Source organism: Uloborus diversus, unplaced genomic scaffold, assembly GCF_026930045.1.
Source record: "Uloborus diversus isolate 005 unplaced genomic scaffold, Udiv.v.3.1 scaffold_12, whole genome shotgun sequence".
Taxonomy (NCBI): Eukaryota; Metazoa; Arthropoda; class Arachnida; order Araneae; family Uloboridae; genus Uloborus; species Uloborus diversus.
This window is the reverse complement of record NW_026557876.1, coordinates 3,087,915-3,104,702: the sequence shown is the minus strand read 5'-3', so window position 1 is coordinate 3,104,702 and position 16,788 is coordinate 3,087,915. Positions and strand designations below refer to the sequence as shown.

The 16,788-nt window shown below is 33.8% G+C and overlaps 1 protein-coding gene across 1 annotated transcript in view; it reads left to right on the top strand.

Moving 5' to 3' along the window:
* The window catches only part of LOC129232425 (uncharacterized), a 44,858-nt gene that overhangs the window by 17,928 nt on the left and 10,142 nt on the right, over positions 1-16,788 (top strand). The window contains exons 3-6 of the mRNA XM_054866569.1: positions 9,250-9,399; positions 11,347-11,427; positions 13,157-13,270; positions 14,865-14,944. Coding sequence (XP_054722544.1) covers positions 9,250-9,399; positions 11,347-11,427; positions 13,157-13,270; positions 14,865-14,944 — 425 coding nt within the window. The remainder of the gene's footprint in view (positions 1-9,249; positions 9,400-11,346; positions 11,428-13,156; positions 13,271-14,864; positions 14,945-16,788) is intronic.

Below are 16,788 nucleotides of genomic sequence, written 5' to 3'. Positions count from 1 at the left end.
TGGAATTGATTGAGCGTAAAAGTGATGAAAGCGCTGCTTCTATCACGGCTATAAAAATCTTTAAAATTTTACATGCCTTGCCGGGCATGTTTGTCTAAAAAATACATGCCCGGTTTTCCTTATTGTATATCAATAAAAGCATTTGAATTTGTCGTACAGCATTAATCAGACGAATTATTTTTATATAAATTAATTTTAAAAAATGGTTTCAATAAATAGTACATAATAAGCCGTCGTTAAATTTAACAAAATTTAAATTATATAAAGGGAAGGATCACTTCCACGCAAACCAGAAACAGCAGACTTAAAATTAATTTTGAGCTCCAAGTAAGGATACGGTAATTTTTCAATCAAATACGAAATAATAAAGTTAAGGAAAAAATATGTGATCAAAAATTACATGCCAGGCCAGGCATGTAAGAAGAGTAAAAGATTTATACCCCATCGGAATTTTTAAATGCCTTGTGCATGTCGGGCAATATAATTTGAGCCCTGGTTCCTACATAAGAAATATTACGAAATGTCTAACTTTAGGGTATACATTTTGTTTAAACCTGTTTTTGCGAGACAAAATTTTTTGAAGGGCCGCAAAGCAGACCAAATTTGTGTTTTGAGTCAACCACTGAAAAAGCGAATCAGGAAATTATAAATTTATCAATTTATGCCAGATATTATTTTGAAATGAAATTAATTTAAAAGAAACCTAACAAATGTTTCGAAAAGGTACTATCATATCAAATGACTTAAGACAACCTCAAGTGCGCATATCTCTACAAATTGCTGGAATTGTGTCATTGTCTACTCTTTGGTACATTCCTCCTTTCCTTAGACTAAATAGGGAGTAGAGAGGTACCGAGTACTCTGTAACTACTCGGCACTCAGCCAAATTTTGCTCAGATACTCAGCTAATACTGAGTAGTTGTAAAAAAAATCGAATATTGGTTCAAGATAGAGTTGACAATTAATAAAAAAAAGTGCAAACAGATAATATAGTGCAATCATTTACAATTCAAATTAACAACTCAAATTTAAATTTTGAGAATAATGAGGTTTGTTATGCTTCAATGAAGTAAATCTTTATTTTAATGTCACCAAAGTTAATAAAACTTATTTATTAAAAATGAGACACAAAAAAGGCAAGTATAGAAAATATGAAAATACTTTTGGTTCAAAAATAAAAGCAAATAAATCATTTTTTTAAGCAAATAAAACATTAAAAGCAGAAATGTGCAGGAATACTGTAGACGTGTGTTTTGGCATTACAAGGAATGCCTTTTAATCCACAAAATGCGAGTTTATGTGTTAAAAATATCCGACAAAAGTCGGATATTTTTGTAGGATGTCTTTACATTCATTAGCTCACACTTTATGCACTGAAAAAGACGTTCCTTGCAACACAGAAGCACGGGTCTGCAGGATTTCTGCACATTTGTACTTTTAACACTTTATTTGCTTTAAAAAATTATTTACGTTTGGCAACTAGAACTATTATAGGTTGATATAATTTGTTTTAATTCCAATTTGATTAATCATACCTTTTATTTATTTGCTTTCTTCTAATTTTAAAAATAACATTTTTGTAAAATTTTTGACACAAGCAAAAGTTTTTAAATGATGCATAATTAAATTTCAGATGAAGTTTTGTTTTAAAAACTGTTATATGGACATGGAGGTCTATACTACAGTTCCAATGAGTTCAAAATTCATCATGTGTTTGTCTGTGGTTCTTCTTAAAGTATATTTGATACTCAGTCAAGTAGTGACAGGTTGAGTACTCGGCACAAGTGCTACTCGGTACGTCTCTAATAGGGAGAATTCTCAGAAATACAAACACTGGCGCACTTAAATACAAGACGATTCTTTTAAGTAGTTCATTGATAGTTAAGAATCGAATTTGAAAACTGATAACATTAAAAAATGTCATGATAACAAAAAGAGATTTTAACATGCAAATGAATAGAGAAAATTGGGACTGAGGGATTTTGATAACAGCAATAAAGGATTGATAACATTGACCCCAATCATATAAGGCAGAGTCTACTGTACATTTTCTATAATATGAGTTCTTACCATTTTTGTCCGGGTCTGCAGCAACATTATTGCTTGTTGAGTATATCCCAACAACTTTCCTGCAGATTTTCCAAGCACTAACTAAGTAACAAATCTGTAACAGATAAAAAAAAATGTATGCAAACAACAGAACTATCCATAAACTAAACACACACACACACAAAGGGGGGTAGGTACTTAACATAAATGTGACAAACATCAAAGTTAGAAATTAGCAAAAAATCCTACTGGTCCTTCGGGCTAGTCAACAGCAACATTATTGGTCCGCTTTAAATTTAACCAATAAATATGTCTGTACGTAAAATTATTTATGCTTTATGATTGCATTTATTAAGTAATCTTTACTAATAATGAAGCTGAAGGTCTGTATCTGAATCTCTGTCTATTACGCGCATAGCGCCTAGACCGTTTGGCCAATTTCCATGAAATTCGGCGAACACCTCAAAGTGATTTTTTCAAAATTCGATTTTGTTCTTTTTCTATTCCAATTTTAAGAACATTTTACCAAGCAAATTATAATAACGTGGACAAACAAATGCCAACAATGTGTGCCAAGTGTCAAGCAATTAACGAGGAATTAATCATCCATCATTTGAAATATACAGGCGAACCAAATGACCTTTTAATTTTCTACGACTGGCATAGCCATCCGGGTACCACTAGTTTTAAATATAACTTTCTTTATTTTTAGCTAATTGATTTAACATTAAATAAAGCACTATATTCAAAATTTGTTTGGCAATAAACATTTAATTTTTAAACAGTCAAGTTTAAACCGTCGGAAAACTAATTTCATTAATCAACCCTTAAAATGGGCTACCAAAAATTTGATAATTTAATTTTGCTATTTTTACTTAGTTTCAAATGCTGAATAAAATGTGGATGATTCATATAAATTATGTACAGCGGTTTGAAAAAAAAAAAAAGTCAATGAATGGTTTAGCTAATAATTAGTTCAGGCATCAACCAGGCTTATGCTTTTGAATTTTTTTTAGCAAAGTGTGAGCATAAATTGCCAAGGGATCACCGATTTTTTTTTTTTTTTTTTTGTCCCTTTTTGTAGTCTGAGGCAGGTTTCACTGGTCCGGGACCAGTGAACCAGCCGTAATTTTGAACGCTGAACAATATGCACTATTATCAACAAAATTAACTAATTTTACACAAAATAAGTGAAACTAGAAAATTATGAAAACATTTTTTAATGTTCATAACCTAAAAGACCTTGCACTGAAATACAAAAGCAAAATTTTGAGCAGCAAAGGTAAACACACTTTCAATCTTTTATTTATTTATTTATTTATTTTTTTCAATAATAGTGAAATCCTTTTCCTCATTTAGTAAAAAAATTATTTCATCCACCCCATATCAATATAAAATGCATTGGATTAAGATGAAACTGAGAAACTAATTCCTAATCCTAAGTAGAAAGGAGAGTCTGCAAAACTTATTTGCATCTTAAAACGCTAATCAAGAAAATGCATTTGAACAAAGTACAGTGCAGAGCCTTTTATCCGGGAACCAATAAACCGGGAAACCAGAAAACCGGCAATTTTTTCCCTACTTTCCCGTTATTTTTTTAAAATAAGCAATTTTGGCAATTTTTGAAAAATTAAGCTTTTTTTTTTCTTTTTTTGAAATACCAAAAAGAATATGAACGATTTCTTAATAAACAACATATTACTTCGTGACTACATGTGTGACTTCGAAGTTGTACGATTCGTTTTCTGTGCCACGGATCGGAAAGGGATGGAACTCGACTTTTAAGACATCGAATCATTGAACCCATGAAGCGATTATTTATTCCCCCATTTTCAAGGTGCATTCTTTTAACCCGGGGTCGGCAAAGTTTTGCACACGACGGTGAAAATCTCCGAAAGTGTCCGAAAACTATATTTTGGAAAAATTGCATTCTGCGAGAAAACATTAAAAACTGAATAAAATGTATGTTCATGTCATGTTTTAAATTGAACATTTGTTCAATGAGAACATTCAACTTGTTTATGCAGCTGATTTTAATCTGGTTACACAGAAGTTGAATTCTTGATTGAAATTTCAATTGCTATATGCGTGAGTTTATTTATTTATTTTTTTTGATAATAGTAACTGAACTTCCCTATGTTTATGCATGTTTTTAAATGAAAGCAGAGTTGGCAAGGTTTTCACCATCTTGTTCAAAACAATAGTGTCCAAAATGGATGAAACTATTTTTTGAGAAACTGGGGCAACGACACCAGTAACAGACAAGTGTTCAATAATAACTGACTGTTGTAAGTTTGGATTTAAATAATAAGAATTCTTGGCAGAAAAAAAAAAAAACTGATGTTGCCGTGGCCCATGAATAGGGTGTAACCGTCTAGTGTTATCCGAGTGAAAATTATGAGCCAGATGGTATTTACAAGACAGTGGTGGAAGGATATGAACAACTACCATGAGGTCATTCGTGGTCTATGTTCATTTGGACTTAATAGGGTTTTTGATCTAAAAATAAAGAACTTTTTCAAGAGAGAGAGGGGGGGAGAATGCTGTCCATTAGTCATCCTTTCCTCATCCTATCTGGTTTCACCAGAATTGTCGGTGTCTGTTACACAACTCTACCAACTGTTACACAAGGAAGTTTTTATGTTACAGTTATTGGCCATTTTTTTAAGTAAAATATTTTTTAAATGAACATTTAAAAACAGACACTTTTGACATTAAAAACCACCTGTCCTGTCCTGAACCAGTTTTGGACAGTCCGAAACCCAACCCTGTTTTAACCTTTTCAGAATCAGTTAGAAAAAGTAATGGGAGGGGGGGGGGTGTTGACGATTGCTTATTTAAATCCTTGACTCTTTTGATGCTTTTGAAACATTCTGAGGAATTAAAATGTTTGAATTGTGATAAATTAATTTTTTTAATGTCTGTAATGAGGACTCTGTTTGAATGTTGTTTTGTATCTTTTGATTTTAATTGCAGGATTCAGTTGAATAGAAGGAAATTAAGAACTTGGCAAGATGAACTCTGTAAGTTCGAGTATTTTTCTCTGAATATTTCTGTTTCAAAGAAAAACTAAATTTTCCGTAATCTAATGTTTTGAAATACTCTTTTGTAGAGGTGCCCACTTATTGAATGCAATGCCAATGAAATTTTCAGGGGGGTATTTTCATCTTGGGGGAGGGGTATCAATTCTCTCAGCTAGACAGAATAACGTGATAAAGTTTGAAATGAACTCTTCTTGGAATTATTTTCGCTGTGCATCAGCCAAGTGTTACTCAACTTCTGTTCATTGCGCCACACCATTGCGGAAGGCAAAATAATATGAATCATAGACTTTCACATTGGGGGATTTCGCTCAGGGTTGACCGGGTTGGACCCAATGGGTTTTTTTTTTTTTTTTTTTTGAAAAAACCCATTATTTAGCCAACTTTTGGGGTTTTTTTAAAAAAATTTCTGAGAAGATTTTAAAAAATTATTTCATTCAAATATTTTCACAATTAAACTTCTTTTTTATTTGTTCTTCACCACAGACAATGATCATAATAATTGAATTTTTAACTTTAGTAGTATTTCTTAACTCGTAATGGCATTAAAAAAATACTTAAAAGATTTTGAATAACTACATTTAACTTTTTTCTTTCACTGGTCAATAAATAACTCAAATTATCTTGACTAAGTCCTGTCACTTCGGATTTTCTCAATATTTGTAGATTGCACAGAGGAAACTACTCTAGCTAAAAGGCTTTCATGTGAATTATTTTCTGCGAACCAACCCATCAAAAATCTCGAATAAACAAGATATATTTTTTAGAAATTAACAGGTTTCACAAACGGTTGGAAAGAAAACCAAATAGGATGAACAGAATTTTCATTATCTTACGAAAAAGTTTAATATGTCTTACTCTGTATACAGAAATGGAAAAACAGGCAACATAAAATTCAAAGAAATGTCTTGATTAAGCTGGAATCCAGTAAAAAGGGATTTCAACTACTTGAGGTTCTACAGTAGTTTTGCTTAACAAAATGAAATACAATAAAGTAAAATGCAAAAAAAAAAAAAATGTAATTAAAAACGAACAATAGATTTATCACTCCAGAAGTAACTTTGCCTTAACTGTTGGTAATTATGGAAATTAAAAAATCTGAAACTTCACCATTCTTGGGTTTTGTCGTCTTTTTTACTTTTCTTCAGAAAATGCCGAATTTTAACTAGTTGTCCAGCTTTCTTTACCCCAAGACAATTTTTGTGCTTTGTCCATATACTTACGCTACAACGTGCTACAAGTACCCCACATTTTTCCTAAAAAAAGACAAAAAAAACATTTCTTTTTAAAAACCCTGCTTTAGTTGGGTTTTATTTAAAAAAACCCGGGTTTTTGCCAACCCTGATTTCGTGTGCAGGTTAGCTGACGGGATGACTTTTTGTCAGAGTTTGAATTGAAAATGTAATATCCATTATTTTTAAAACATTTTAAAAACTTGGAATTGTCTCCACCAAAAAAAAAAAAAAAAACTATTTTTCTAACAGATCCAGACACAGATTTGGTTTGCCTTGCCGACCCTTCATAAAATTCTGTCTTGTACAAGCGGCCACTTTTAAATTCTTAAAACTAGACCTTTTACAAAATTTTGCTTGTAAAAACAGTTCTTTCGTCACTTTTGAGCCAAATCGTTGCGGTTGAAAGAAAACCTCCAGCTTTCAAGTCATTTCAAGTGAGGGTCTTTCAGATCGAAGGGATTTCAGATTAGAGTTGTGACAACTAAAATATGGGGTATACGATATGACAGCATTTTTTTTTTTTTTTGATAAATGCCCAAAAATTGATGCTTTTCTTCACCGAAAGAAAAACGTGCACAAAATTTCCTTTTCTCACAAAATGCGAACCAAAAGATAAAAAATTGGATCCACCCCTGAAAACTTCCTTACATCGAGAAACGTTGGGGAAAATTTTGGCGTCGAAATCTAGGTTCTTTTGCAGTGTGGGAAAAAAGTTGAGGAGCAATACTGCTCCTCAAATTTTGACTTTGAGTGGCAGTTCTGTAAAATTGAACAGCAGTTTTACGACATTTGGTAAATTACATTTTTAACAAATTAACAAACAAGATTTAAAAATTTTTCAGCAATGACTTCAGTTATTATCAGGGTTCGTGTTTTTTTTTTTAAATAAAATAATCAAAAAAGTGGGATTTTTTTTATTTAAATCGGATTTTTTTTATTTAAATCAGATTTTTTTAAACTGTTCAAAAATTTGTAGATATTAATTACTTTAGATTTATGAACATAATGAATTTCATACAATAGATGAATCCATTCAACTTACTTTTAATGTTAAAATAAGTTCTCTAACTATTCAATACATTTTTAAGATTTACATATACGTTATAACACTTAGGTAAGATGTGATTTTATTTTATGCTTTGCTTAAAGTTTCCATTATCATGCAAAACAATATGTTGAACAATTACTTTTCTGAACTATATTAGTCATGGTGTATGAAATTTTTATTTTGTTCTAAACAGCAATTTTGGGGTAAAAGCAATAGAGAGTGAAAATCTGTTACACACAGAAAGAGGGATCTATGTAGTTGAGCCTGTTGAAGTTAATAAATTATAATGCAGTGTCGTTAAATTAAGAGCAGTACATTCTAAAAATGCAAAATTAATCTATAAAAGTAAAATCAAACTGATTTTTCTTAATGATTTTGTTACACTTAATTCAAATCAATCGATTTAAATCAATGATTTTTAAAAAAAATCACTTGATTTAAATCAAGCTGATTTAAATCAACGATATCTGGTTATTATCACTTTTCTTTTGCAAAATAAAAGAAGTGGTGCAAATGAGTGGTTCTACAAATGCAGGAATATTTAGGATATGACACTTTCAGAAATTAAATGTATAGCATTACAAGAATGAAAACGATCTGCTCTCTGTTTAATAAAAATGGTCATCCAAAATCAAGCTCACTGCATCTATCTCCATCTAGTTTTGTCTTTCTCATTCCAAAAGTATTCACTTATTTATTTTTTGCATCACAAAAGTTTCGATGCAATCTACGATATTGCACCGTCTTCCACATTTCCGTTTCGAATCGCAAACTGCGATGCGATGCGGCCCATTCGATTCGTTTCTCATTCAAGCCGACCGATGCTAACGGTCTCCATCTTTCTTTTCAGGACGAAGAAGTGGTCTGCGCCGTTTCGAGAATTGTGCGAGAAAATGTGAGTGAAACTTTTTATCCGCTCGTTTTCCCTTTTAGCTGAACATGTGCTCACGTATCTGTTCTGCCCGAGTGCTTTGAGAAGGCTGAGGTGCATCATTGCAGGGTTTTTAAGTTAATTTTTTTTGTCTAAACAAATGTAAGAGTTCTTTTTTTAAATAAAACATATTCCTAATTATTTACCTTATACTGTATGCATATTATTTTTTTTTACACATGCGATTATGTGAATAATTTGAATTGCAAACCAAAACAGTATTTACGAAAATGTCTGGGGCTGCGTGTCTACTTATACTTGAAATGCAGAATGTGTATTGGGTTCAACTTCCTGTTTTTACTGCATTAAGAGACTAGAAAAATATTTAAAAAGGAAAGAAAACATCGGTTGGAATATTTCTCAATCCGGGATGAAAATTTACGATAGTCGCCGGTATGAGTCATCAAAGATGTCATTGGACACGCAGAATGTAAACTTTAGTGGCCAGGTGAAGTCTTGCTCCCGTTTTCCTTTAGGAAGCCTCATGTAATTTGTAGGAAACTTGCCTTCAATTACAACGCTTAGGTTTTCTTTGTGAGAAAAGATGGGTGAAAAATTTCCTGCTGCCTTTGTTCTTGCCACCCTACCGAATTCCTCCCGAGCACGGATGAGATTTTGTGGACTCTAAGCAGAAAAAGACGCCCGTTGTATCCTTCTCTTCCCCGCTCGTGTCCGTTGAAAACCACCGATCGACTTCACTTTTCGTCAATTTGCTTTCGTGTTTTTGTCATTTGCTCTTCACTTTTTCACTGTTTGGAAACAGGGCGCGAAGATGAAGGGACCCATCGGAGTTTTTGTGGAAATCTCGTAGTCGCCCGTCCAAAGGACCATTTTCTCCTTTTTCTACTTTTCTGCCCCTGCGGATGGGGTGGACTGGGGCACGACCATGATCTGGACTCTTTTCTTTTGTTCATATGAACCTATTCTTCATTAATGAGACCCTAGTGTGACGATGAAGCAACATCCTGCCGCCATTCGAGTCTCGGATGCCTTCCCGTCTTCATCGGCCTCCGGCTCGGACATTCCCTGTTCCCGACCGATGAGTTCCGACAAGAACGAGACTGCGGTCTCTGGATGGGATTGCTGGGCTGTCTCGTATTTTGCAGGTAGTTTTTTCTCTCTTAGTGCTGGCTTAAGGGCGGTAGCTTGCTGCCAAACATACTAAAATAGTTCAGGCTGCAATAAAATTTTTAGTAGTATGATCTTTTTAGTGAATTAGTTCTAAAATTTGAGGGACAAAAACGCTTCTTTTTTGTATTTTCATTCGTTTTAAATCCAAAAAAAAAAAAGTCAAATTTTTACAACCTATTTATTAGATGCTTTCTCACCACACAAGTGCTACCTTTTTTGAGAGTTTCGTGCTACCTTTTTTTATTGCATTTTTCCTGTGGCAACCCTGCTTTAACTACTTTTGAAATAATAAAAAGTTTTGAAGTTCTCCCAGCAGTGAGTCTCATGTGCAGTTTGAAATGATTTGAATTAAATGAGAAAAAAAAGTGTCATACAGTTGCGATTAAAGAATTAGAATTGTTTTGTTGGGTGGGTCGAGGGTTTTTTTTTTCTTTTCATACATTGATGACTGGTCTTGAAAAAGCTATTTCCAACCTTTTGTTAACAGCATTCTTTTTTTATTTGTTTATTATTTTTAATTTTTTTGCTTTTTCATAAAGCATTTGTACTCATTTTTCGTTCAACTCATAAATGGATCAATCATTATTGTAAAATTACTTATTGCAGTAAAAAGGGAATTATATGAACATTAAAAATAAATATTATCAAAAGATATTTTTGGGAAGAAAGAGAAATTACTTTTATAACAACAAAATAAAATTCATGATACAATATTATTCTCTACCTAAAAGGTTAGTGAACTTAGGACTGGGTGAAATCACAAAACAAAATTAGCCAGGTTTGAAAGTTTTTCTTTTGGAAGTTTATTATAACTGAAGTTGCATTTATGTAAGCCGAAAGGACCCTGAGACCTTTTGGTGAACTTAAAAAAAAAAAAAAGAAAGCTCTGTAGTAAAAATCAAGTTGCCCTAGTTCAACTTGCCAAATGTCTTCAGTTGTTAATTCAATAAAAGTGCTCAAGAATTATCACAAGTCAAGGTTTACTCTTAAGGATAGGAGAATAATGCATTTTTTTTTTCCCAAAGGTAAATTGGTAATTTTTCTACCATGCTGTAGCATCAGAAATAGAACTGGTGTTGCTTTGAACACATTTTAAGGCGTTGACTATAGTTAGGCTTCAACATTTCCGACATATGTGTCCTTTTAAGCTTAATAGGATTTAACTTTCATCAGAGAATTGATTTTATGTCCGTCCTCCTGCAACTGTTATGACACTCGGCCAGCTCTCGTTATGACTCGAAAGAAAATGACACACTGTGTATGTGCTTTTTATTTTCTTAATTTTTTTGAAATGAAATTTTACGTAACAGTATGTCGCACACCTAATACGCCGCCGCCACAAGTCGAAAAATGTCGATTTTGAATTACATATATAGCCAGGTGCATTTGCCTAGTGCAAAACTTTTAGCCTTATTTTTGAGATGTGTCAGTGTGTTGCTATAAGAATTGAAGCTAAGGCGCATCACATTTCAATTGATTTTTCTCGAAAAGTAGTTTTTGCAAATGGGGCAGATTTGTAGGTGGTGTGATATGTGCTAGCTTTACAGTTTACGAAATAAAGTATGCGGAAATTTTATTTAAGAGAATGACCACGGAAAAATTAAATTAAAGCTGTTTTTTTTTTTTTTTTTTTGAATTTTGTCTGCCAGTTATGTCAATTCATTATTGTGCATTGTCCAATGCGTGTGAATGATTTTTAAAAAAATTAAAATGAAATCACTAATTTTACTTTTTTCGGTAAATCATTTTTTTTTAAAGTGAGTTTTATAGAGGTCGTTAGATGGGAGAAGCAAATTCCTAACTGAATCAAAATTGCATACAATGTGGCGGTGCATTCGCATAAATTCAATCTTCGGTGTTTCGTTCCGAATGTGTTTTCCCCGTCTTTTAATTCCATCTCCTTTCTCTTAGGCCGAGCTTCGAGAGCAGTTGCGGGAACTCTCCGAGAAGATTGCGCTCGAGATGGAGGAACTGAAAACGGCTCACGGCAAGGTAAGGATTCTCCCGATTCCACTCTCTGGCATCGTGGGTATGATGGGAAGGGTCAGGGTGTCCTGCACGTGAACAGACTCGACTTCACTCGCGACCACACAACTTGTTTGAGGAGTGGCTATCGCGCAAAAATGACATTCCTGATCCTTATTGGGGGGGGGGGGGGGAGGGCAATTGTGCCCAACCCTGAAAAGTCCTCCCTGGTTGGTCCCACCTACTGAAACCTGCTGGGTTAATGTGTAGCATATATGTTTATTTGAATGGGACTTATATCCAGCAGTTTTCTTATTATCCCGATATTTTGAAGAACTGATAATCCAATTGCAGAAATGAATTTCCATTATGTAAAGAAATTTAAGCTTTGTAAGTAACATTTTTAGTTCAAAATATTGCAACTCATGAAAATGATCACAAACACAAAATATGGAAACATTTTTTAAATTTAATAAAGTTTGGTTTTTTCTTACAAGTAACTTTTCTTTAAATTGAAAGCCAAAAAAATGTTTTGTTGTTAGAAGAAAAATAGTGACATGACTCAAAAAAGACAGAAAATAAGATTTTCAATTGATAATACTGTCTAAAAAATGGATCTGTTATTTGGAATAGAGGCACACGTCGTAGATAGCAAAGTTGCCGGTGCATGGCAACTTTGATTCGAGTCGCACTCCCTCTTATATTTTCCCTTTTACGTCAAAACAAATATAAAAATATAATATAATTTGAACAATGGGGACCATTGCCGATTTGCATCTTAAAGTGTGAACCAGCACTTGTACCATTGTCCGAATCAGAACAAAACTTTCTTTAGAAATTCGACATATAGTTGTACCCAAAAAACATTTATTTAAATTAAAAAACATTTAGGTATCTGACATTGAGTCTAAAACTTATAATATTAACTAACTGATTTTTTTCTGCATTTTTTTTTTTATGTAAGGTAAATTTTAAGAAATTCTAGAGCTGAAAAATACAAACAGCCAAAAGTACGTAATTAGAATTAAATAAAAATGTTTGCTCTCCTGCAATATTTAAGCATCCCACATAGTACTCAAAGATATGGATTTATACTAGTTTAAGTTACTTTTTTTTAATGTACCACCTTTGAGGTTATTCGTTTCCAAATGTTGATGTGAAAATGTGTTCACTAATAATTTTTGAACTTGATATTTTAATTAAACTTGTAAGCCATTTTTCAAAAGATAAATAAAAAAATGCACTTTTTTTTGAAGAAAATTGTAATTTTTAGACCCCCTGCTGGACATTGGAATATCTTTTAATTTTTTATAAATACTGCAAACTCCTCGATTTTGAATCAAGGAAGTTTTTCTCTCTTTTCAGTGGGGGGGGGGGGAGCAGATTTAAAATCCACGTCTTGGGGTGGCATAGAGCTAAATTTGGCTCTCGTTTTGAGGCATTTTATTTCCTGAAGAGGCCGCTCTTACTATTTCAAATTTTGTGAAGGGGCCGCAAAACGAACCCAATTTGTATCTGTATCGACCCATGGTGTTGATGCCATTTATAAATCTTCAAAGGTTGGTCATTGTTTTAAATCAGTTCATTATGTTTATTCCTGTTCAGAAGTTGGATTAAACGTAGCTATTTTATATACTTTCAAAGAACGCAACTTAAGTGTTTAACTTTCTTTGATTGATAGCAGTGATGGGGGTGCAGCCATGAATTCTGTTGTGTGTTCCATATTTCGTTCTAATTCTTTGCAAATCTCTTTCAGGCCCAGCCTGACCTTGAAATCCCCTGCCCCAGATGCGGGGAATCGGAGGCAAAATTACGATCCCAGGCCACGAATGCAGGCCTCCAAGAAGGGGAGACTGGCAAGCAACTGCAGGTACTGATTGTTATTTGTGAATGTCTGTTTGTGGTCCAATGCAACTTGTGATTCATGACAGAAGTCCAGTTTACAAAGGCTTAGTTTGCGAAATGTGAACAGTGATCATCAGTTTCTGGAGGAAGTTTTTTGTTTATGTGATACCTGCCCTTTATTGGCAAACAGCTTTTATGCTAACTTGAGCAGTGTCTGCTCCTCTCATTAATATTTTTTTTAAACTTCACCCCATTTCCTTTCTTCTCCTCTTTTTTTCCTTCCCCTCCTCTGTTGGCAGGCCCCCTCGAATTCCTTCCGATTCTCAGATACTGTCGAGACTAATCAACGAGTATGGGGTGGTTCAGTTTTAATTCTCTGATTAAGAGCTAAGGGAACTGCTATTTACAATCCACACGCAGTACAGATTCGAAAGGGCTTCTGGTTCTCTTCCGACAACAAACAGTCCACTGTTCTCTCCAGGACATTAACAATCACAGTGCTTCGATAAGTACTAGCTGGGTGGACAAAAGTCATGTTCGAAGTTCGAAACTTTGGTATTGGGATGATGCAAACAGTAAATCAAAACTTGATACTTAGTTATTTATTTTTATCTTACTCCCTTGAATGCTTCAATCATTCTTCAAAAATATCCCTACTCGAAAGAAGTAATTGTAGAGGAAAAAAATATGTTGTACTCAAGTGTGCTGACTATAATACCCCTTATTAATAAAGGTAGAAGTGCAGACATTATATACAGAAAATTTGGCCCGGGTGCAAACGAGTAAAACCATTACCATCACTTGAAAGGTTTTAAATGTGCAAAAACTCCTCTGTTTATATTCAAAAAGATTTTCATATTGTTTAATTATCAGATAGAGTCATTGAATTAGGGAAAAAAGCACTTACCAGTATGAATAGTATCCATCTTGAACAGTTAAATCATGTAAATTTAGGAACACTTTAATTTTGTGTGATGAAAGGATGAACTTTAATACATTATGAAAGAAAGTAAAAAATTGTTTGTGTGTCTGTTTTGTTGGGATCATTTGTTTTTTGAAAGCTAATCAAAAGCTATAGTCTTTATTTTGACTTAACGGTCTTTATTTATTTATTTTTAGTTTTTTTTTTTTTTTTTTTTCGCAGTGCACAAATTTAGGGACAATTTTAAAAAAATAGGGAACTCAATGTTTCGACTCTTCGTCTTATAATCATCTCAAGGTGGCGAATTCAAGCTTCATATTTGTGAATTAAATTACTTGACGTATCATTTTTCACTTTAATGGAACTTTAAGTATTGCTACAAGTCTCGTTCTGTTTAAAAATTACACATTTAAGTTTAAACATTAGCAACCTTGTGTTTGCAGCGCTTGACAAAACAGTTTCGTTTCGATTTATTTGAGGAAACATTTCAAAATCGCGCCATGAGTCACAGTCTGTCAGCGTAAAAAGGACACTTTTCAGATCTTAATAGCGTTATAACTATAAGGGGTGAATTCATAAAATTTAGGATTATTGATCTCAAAGCTCGAAATGGTTCACGTAAGGTAAAATACACACTGGTAGATGCATTGCCTGATTTGCTGTCCATCCTAAGAACCCTGTGTTCTCTCTGTTCCAGGGGAGTGGCCGAGGAGCAGATGGGGAGCTGCCATCGACGTCCAAGCGTCAATCCCCAGATGGCGAAGGACAACCTCCCAAGTAAGTTGTCTGTGGATGAAGTGACACTGTGCTGTCGTTCATTCAGAACGGGAAGGGAAGTCTTCCCTATTGTGTCACATTTGGAGATGTAACAATTATGGAAATTTTAAAGTGGTGGGTAAAGCAAAAAAAAATTGGGGGGAAATTTGGGGGAAAATAGAAAAATTGAATTTTTGTCAATTAATATGCCCCATTCTAATGGATTAATTAGTTTAATCATCAGATGGTTTAGAAATTTCTAAGGCTTTCCTCAATCCAAATTGTTATTTAGTGCTTCATCTCCACTCCCTGTCGAAGCCAGTCTTGCGTCAATTTCATTTTTGCTTTAAATTTGAATATTTAGGGGTTTTCTTATAAGTCAAATCATAAACTGACATTTTTGCACCCCACGGTGAATATCCAGACTTTTAATATGTTCCCTGTTCAAAACGAATAGTCGCTGAAGTGCTACGTTTTTAAAAGTGAAACATGGAAGCATCATTTTTTAAAATACAAAAAAATTGTTTATTAGCCACTGCATCATAAGCTATCATCATTATCTGCTATCTACCAGAGTTAAGGGTTAATCCACTGAAATTTGAGTTAAAACTTAAAACTACCAAAATGTCCCCAAACAGGCAGTCGCCGCTTTCAAATGTACATGGAAGCAAATTTTCACCCCTCATACCATGACGGGCGACTTTCTAGTGAGGTTAGAAAATAGAGTTGGGGGATTATTTTATGCTTCGGAGCAACTGTTGACAAGCATTAGTTTAAGCTTTAAATTCTTTGCACGGGTATCGCCGTGAAGGTACAGCTAGTGTGTATATAAAGTGAAAAATTAAATGCCCGCCGAATCCCCCCGCCGCAATTTAAAAAAAACATCGATTAGCCATGCCACTGGTTAGTTGTGTAACTTCAAATTCTCTGATCCCCAGCAAATATGATTTTGGGCCCCCTGTTAAAAATCGTATTACTGTATATTTGAAGTACAATTTTTCGATTTTGTTGGCCTTCTTTGGGGACCTTCTTTGTAAATGTTGCGAAATTGAAGTTTTAAAAATGCTATTGTAAGCCATTCTTAAATTGCCTTTTTGCAACTCGATTTTTAAGGAAAAGTTCCAAACCCCTTCATCCCTTCCCCTAACTTCATCCAAAGTGGTCCACAAGTGCGTTTATAGGATTTTATGTAAGATGTTAGGGGAAGTTGTTCAAGGATGAGACTTCCGGAAAACGGTTTTGATATTGAAGTTCCCGAAACGCAATTTTAGATGATCTTCGGTAATTCAAAAAAGATTGGATGGTTCGGAGGCTCGCCCCCGGAAATTTTCCGAATTTAAACTCCTGAAACGCAATTGCAGTTTACCTTTGATGACCTGACAATAAGAGATGAGGTTCCGGGACTGCTCCAGTTTTTTTGAAAATCAAAGTTTAAAAATCACAAATTTTGGGGAAGGTTTCGGAACTTGGCCCCGGAATTTTTCAAAATGGAAGTTCAAAAAAATACTTTTAAGCAATTTTTTAACATATTACGAGGAAAGGGTTTTTTTTTGGACTCTCTTCAGGGATGTTTCCGAAATTGAAGTTTAAAAACACAATAGGCTGTTTTTGGTGAATTAAAGGAAAGTATTTAGAGGATCTCTTCCTTCTCACTTTCTTGGTAAAGTCCGTATCTTTTATTTGTTTTGAGGAAAAAAAATGAGAACTTAGTAGGTAATATATTATCAATTGCCCACAAAAAAAAGTAATCTTAAAACAAAGTAGCTATTCCATTTCTTTTCTTTAAGTTGGGAGGTCAAGAGTTGATTCGATTTTCCCACCTAATGTCAGGGACACTCTTTACTGAATAGGGCAGCTAGGCCATG